The 6,384-nt window shown below is 36.1% G+C and overlaps 1 protein-coding gene across 1 annotated transcript in view; it reads left to right on the top strand.

The window, feature by feature from the left end:
* Positions 1 to 2,225: 2,225 nt before the first annotated feature.
* eftud2 (elongation factor Tu GTP binding domain containing 2) overlaps positions 2,226 to 6,384 on the top strand; it is a 29,427-nt gene continuing 25,268 nt past the window's right edge. The window contains exons 1-6 of the mRNA XM_056239846.1: positions 2,226 to 2,305; positions 3,558 to 3,670; positions 3,782 to 3,947; positions 4,031 to 4,109; positions 4,188 to 4,263; positions 4,368 to 4,433. Of these exons, the coding sequence (XP_056095821.1) occupies positions 3,569 to 3,670; positions 3,782 to 3,947; positions 4,031 to 4,109; positions 4,188 to 4,263; positions 4,368 to 4,433 (489 nt within the window). The 5' untranslated portion in view covers positions 2,226 to 2,305; positions 3,558 to 3,568. The remainder of the gene's footprint in view (positions 2,306 to 3,557; positions 3,671 to 3,781; positions 3,948 to 4,030; positions 4,110 to 4,187; positions 4,264 to 4,367; positions 4,434 to 6,384) is intronic.

Here is a 6,384-nt window from a genome sequence, read left to right as displayed (position 1 = left end):
TGGATGACATGATGTTCAGTTTGATCTCATAGAAAACAACAACATGGACAGTAAGATGCTTTATGCCTCACTGAGACGAGACCAACTGCTATCATTAGAAACACTTTGGGCCTCATTCATGAAACACGAGCAGAACTAATTTCTGTGTTGGCTCGTCTCTCTCTCTCTCTCTCTCTCTCACTCTCTCTCTCTCTCTCTCTCTCTCTCTCTCTCTCTCTCTCTCTCTCTCTCTCTCTCTCTCTCTCTCTCTCTCTCTCTCTCTCTCTCTCTCTCTCTCTCTCTCTCTCTCTCTCTCTCTCTCTCTCTCTCTCTCTCTCTCTCTCTCTCTCTCTCTGCTTCTTTCATCATTCACTGTAAAAGAAATCCTGTTAAATGTGTGATAAAACTGGCAGCTATGCCTGAAATTCACTGGGGTGCCATTTTTGTGCCTGTATATTTTACAGTACATAACTGTGTATTTAATTAACTTCTGTTAGGCTATGTTAATATTGATTACTGTAATTTCAACTACAAAAATCTGGTTTGTAAAATAAAATTTACTGATAACCACAATAATATTACAGGTGGTAAAGTTAAATAAAATTGGCCTTTTCGTAACAAACAAAGCAGCAAAGTGTAATATTAAACACTAATGTGCAAAAGTAACATTGAACATTGTCTAATCAAATTTGATGCATCACACAGGGAGTTTAATGGTTGGAACCATTTTAATAAGATTATAGAATATGTAGAATGTATACCGTTCAAAGTTTTGTGTAAGATTTTGTATCGTTTTTGAATAAAGTCTCTTATGCTCACCAAGGCTGCATTTATTTGATATACAAAATAAAATTATTACAATCTTAAACAACTTTTTTCAATTTTGATTTGTTTATATGTTAATGTCTTTTTCTCTGATTATCCTCCTATCATTCCTCTTCTTCTCCATTTTAATAATTAATTAAATTAAACTATTTATAAGTTCTTCTCAGCAATTGTTTGCTTCGCAGGATCTTGTTTGACTTCCCTTTTTGTTTTTCTTTCTCCCTCCATGTTCTCTTTGGCTTTTTCTCTTACACACATAAAAGATTACCTTAATTTTTCTTTCAAGGAAAGATTATCATGAGAGACTGTTGATATTATGATTGGACTGATAAATAAAATTCCCTTCTCCTCAAAGGGCTTTTGAGGCAACCATTCCAAAGTGCACAGGCAAGAATTGTGTGTATTATTTAAGCTGTAAGTAAGTGTGTGTGTGTGTGTGTGTGTGTGTGTGTGTGTGTGTGTGTGTGTGTGTGTGTGTGTGTGTGTGTGTGTGTGTGTGTGTGCGTGCGTGCGTGCGTGCGTGCGTGCGTGTGTGTGTGTGTGTGTGTGTGTGTGTGTGTGTGTGTGTGTGTGTGTGTGTGTGTGTGTGTGTGTGTGTGTGTGTGTGTGTGTGTGTGTGTGTACACAAACTGTACACTTCCTCATCGTCTTGTCACACCTTTGAATATAAAGTGTTAGCAGACCTCTGCAGTCCTGCCAAAGTTGAAGTGTCATTTGAGATCCCTGTATTAGTAAATAGAACCTGAGTCATAGCTACTTGACATCGTAAATGTGGGACTGAAAATATTAGAGACACCCAATGAGTGAAACCCATAAAAGTCCTAAGAAATTCTGTTCACAAATGCATACCAGTGATATGGTGCCATCTTCTGTCAGTAGGCCTACATTTTATTATTTGACCAGTGGATAGTCTTGAGGGGAAAGTGTCTTAATTGTGAAGATAATTATGAGGGGTGTTTGTTTGTTTGTATGTTTTTTTTTCTGTTGTTGTTTTTTAAAGACAAATATTTAGTTGTCTTTAGGCTACTGTTTTTAAAATAAAATAAAACGTCTCTAATACTATAACTTAAGTTGGGATTTGTAGGTACATTTGCAAATATGCAAACGAAATTTAATCAAAATTATTATGAAAATTAAATGAAATTTGTTAATCATATTCCTCAAGATAATATTTCGAAGTATAGTATTTTTGCATAACATTAAGGTGGGTATTGAACGCTGAATATTCTAATTAATTTCTGTATTTCAGCCCATGATTTCAACATGTAAAAAGAGTGAATGTGGTGATAAAATAAATGTTTCAGAATACTGACTTGTGCAACGTCTTTTTTGTTGACTTGTTTTTCAAACGGGCAACGTTTATGGCAACTGATGATGACGTCACCAACGTACGACGTACGTTGGACTGGGTGAGGACCTCGCGGTGCATGGTTTGGAAACAGTACGAGGATTTCTTTGAAACAACAATAAAATCACCACAGGCATAAAGACTCGTATACAGGTAAAACACTATTATACATTGTGCATTTACATGCGATAGACAGAAATGAATGAAATATTAAATGAGCAGTCCGCTCATTTGTTGTCTTAGTTTTTTTGTGCGTTCAATTGCGTTAACCGCTTCTTTTAAGGCTGTTCTCAACTTTATGATATATTGTGACTGTCAGTAAATTAGTAAATTGTTTTACTGTCTTACACATGCAAAAGGCATGTTTAATATACACTACTATGACCAGATTTATGTAATGGAAACCGGGGACATTTCCTAGTTCAGTGTTCAAAATCCCATTGAAATCTCACTTGTGATTATCTATGAATTTAACAACAGGGGCAATACATTTTTACTAATTATAATTTATTATTATACTATAATTCTAATGAATAATTATGATGCCTGTAATAAAAACCTAACTGGTTTTAATACAACTCACCAAAAAGCATCATTATACTAGAAAATAGTAAACACTAGTAACCATTTGAAATAACAAACAGACAAAAGCAGTATTGTATTATAGCAAACTTAAACGCATTATAAATATGAAACAAAATAAATGAATATGTATTTAACAAATATTTTTACAATTTTCTAATTGTATTTCATTATTTTCACAAACTGAATTACAAATGTTTAACTTTTCAAATGTTATTTTATGTTTGTGCCTTAGGAAATTGATCTTAACTATCCCTAATTATGCTTATTATTTTGAATTTTTTTTTTTTTCATTTTCAGCAGAAAGTATGTGAATACTGCAAATGTAATTGCTGCAAGTGTAATTGTTTAGTTGATTATTGTTTTATTATTCGTATCGGGTATACTTTCGCCCACGTGGTAATAGTTAAGGTGTGTGTGGGAATTACTGTGTTGTGATGACTGAACTTTAGGGAAAGTACTTTAATTTTACATGAATAAGTTAGCATTTGTCAGGCTTTTTTCAGTATTTGCATGCTGTTAAACGGGGACAATTCCAGGGACAGCTCTAGTCAAGGACAAGACACCAAAAATGGGGACAATTTTAAAGGAATAACAGTAACTGCAAGCCTATGAAACAACATAAATAGAATTATAGAAATGAAAGCAAAACAATTTAATATTTGGGCGTCTTGAAAGTAGCCACAGGTTTCCTAGATTACAGATCTGTATACATTTGTCATGAGCTGCATTGAATGAGTTCCCATGCATGCTGAATAGTTCTCTGCACAACTGTAGTACTGGTGGTAGGAAAATGCCATTCCAATCTGTTTTGTCCCATCAGCGCTCGTCAGCATGGAGACGGATCTTTATGATGAGTTTGGAAACTATATAGGACCGGAGCTAGACTCTGATGAAGATGAGGAACTAGATGCAGAGGACCGGGAGGCTGATGAGGTGTGTCTAAACTACATAAAATCCACAAAAATAACTGCCAAAAATGATGTTTTATGTGCTAGTTGCAAGATAGTGTATGGTGGGATATAAGAATTGTTTTTCTTAATACAGGCAGATGAGGAGGATGATGATGAAGATCAGGCTGAGGTTGATGAGGAGGGTGGTGGTATGGAGGTGGTTTTGCATGAGGATAAAAAGTATTATCCCACAGCTGAGGAAGTTTATGGTCCTGAGGTGGAGACCATCGTCCAAGAAGAAGATACACAACCATTGACAGGTAACAGACATGCTGATGGAGTTTATGCACTACATGTACACCCAGTGCAAAATCCAATTTCTCTGATTTGATTTTCTCTTCAGAGCCCATCATAAAACCCGTAAAGTTGAAGCAGTTTACTCTGATGGAGCAGGAGCTTCCAGCCACAGTCTATGACATGGAGTGAGTTCAGTATTGTGTTGATTCTCTCTGTCCCCATATGTTTGAATTGCATATTCTTACATGCATGTCTGTCTGCAGGTTCCTTGCTGATTTAATGGACAGCTCAGAACTGATCAGAAATGTCACTTTGTGTGGACACTTACACCATGGCAAGGTAAAAGACATTATCATGCTTATTAGATAAAAAGTGAAAAATCTAATATTCATTATGATGATTTCATTCATTTTTTTCAAAATGCATTTATTTCCCTATCCCAGACATGCTTTGTGGACTGCCTCATTGAACAGACTCATCCTGAAATCCGCAAGAGAGATGACTCTGATGTAAGTATATAGATAATAGGGATGCACGATATAGGATTTTGGCCGATATTCGATATGCCGATATTTTCAAACTAATTTTGCAAAAAAGTGCAAAAACAGCTTATTAAAGCTTCTATTAATATTCTCAGTCAAGAGCAGTGAGTGATTTCCTCTGTGTTTTGTTGTTTTATTAACATTAATGGGATAGTTCTCCCAAAAATTTAAATTGTCATCATTTACTCTCTCAAGTTTCTTTCTTCTGTTGAAATTATAAAAGTTATTTGGAAGAATGTGGCTAACCAAACAGTTGCTGTACTCCAGTGACTTCCATAGTATATTTAAGCACAAGAAAGAAATGAATCCAGGTTTGAAACAACATTAGATAGACAGAATTTTTATTTCTGGGTGCAGTATCTCTTTAAAGACAAGCGGCAGAATATTATTACTGTCTCTTTAAGAACTGCACGCGAGTAACGCGACGCGTCTAATATACACGCATTTGACAAGCAGATTTTCTCTGTTTGCTTTCACTTTAGACATAACCAACTTTGTTTATATAAACCTTGTGTGTATTTGACAGTATCAGCGCAATAAGACTCGAAAGATTAGTCCAGTATGCAGGCGCTGTGACAGGCTTTTAGTTCCTGTGAGCGTCGCGTGGAACGCGCTCAGAAAAGCGGATGTTAGAACAGCGCATCAGCCCGTGAATGACATGTTTACCTAGCAAGACTTTGACGCACATGCAAACAATGAACTTTTGTGAATTGCGGTGTCCCGTGAGTGTAACTCTACCTCTGCGTTTACATGTGATGTGATGTGAATGTACGTCGCGTTGTACAGTATGTTGAGATGAAGGCGCCAGAATTGAACTGATAGAATGCACGATACTATGATTTTTCTTCAAAAGCAGATCGTGGAGACATTTTAATCGTCCACGATCAAAAACCGTGAGACGCACGGCACACCCCTAGTTGGAAGTTTAAGTTGCTGGCGCTCATGCTTCGTTCACGGCCGTCACGTGCGCATAGGAAACACGCCACCCTATCGGCAAGACTCATCGGCAGAAATATTCATATCGGCAGGGCTCAACATAAAAAAAAATCCCCACTGGCCCCCAGGGCCAGTAGATCAGAGTTTTGCTGGCCCCTTCTATATTTTTACTGGCCCTGAAAGAAATAGAATCAAAAGCACTTTTCCATTAAACTGTATTTATTGTATACATTAGGATTCATTTTTCTTGTCCCCTCACAATGACAGTAAACTAATTATTACATTACATGAGTGATGAGTTACATAGGCTATATTTTCACTTCAAAATGGCGAAATTAGACAAAAGTATATTAGTTTGCCTGATTATTTTTGTCATACGTTTAACATTTAGGACCTAAAAAACTGTCAATGAAGAAAAAATGAAGAACGCGCTGAATCTGATTATAACAAGACTGAAGCGAACACAAATTTGTGTAGCTTACACTTAATCACACATTTTTAGGGGGGCTAGGCAGAAGTTTAGGGGGGAATTTGATTACACTATTTTTAGATAGCACTCGGCAGGCCGGTTATGCATTTTGCATTTTGGTCGGCTTTTGTTGGAAATTTCCGGCAAACGAAACAGTACATGCCCTCATCGCCTTTCTCCACCCAGGTGTACTGCGTTTTCCATGACACTAGGAATTAGGACTGGGCGATATGGCCAAAAAATCATATCTCGGTATTTTTTGGTTAAATGGCGATATACGATATATATCTCGGTACTTTCTACGTTTTTCTATTTGGATAAAGAAAATCTGTATTTATTTAAAAAAATATATATATTTCACATCCTGCTTAATGATATCCAAACCATGTTGATATTGAAGGATATGGAAACAAATATAGTGAATGTAATGTAGGCTATGCAATATATTACGTGCAAAAAGGTGGTTAAAATCACATTACATTCTAACATTACAATCTAAAAACAAAAATAATG

The sequence above is a fragment of the Rhinichthys klamathensis genome, unplaced genomic scaffold, assembly GCF_029890125.1.
Source record: "Rhinichthys klamathensis goyatoka isolate OS25496 unplaced genomic scaffold, OSU_Roscu_1.1 h1tg000571l_1, whole genome shotgun sequence".
In the NCBI taxonomy this organism is placed as follows: Eukaryota; Metazoa; Chordata; class Actinopteri; order Cypriniformes; family Leuciscidae; genus Rhinichthys; species Rhinichthys klamathensis.
The sequence above is the reverse complement of the archived record's forward strand: the minus strand, read 5'-3'. Positions and strand labels throughout refer to the sequence as shown.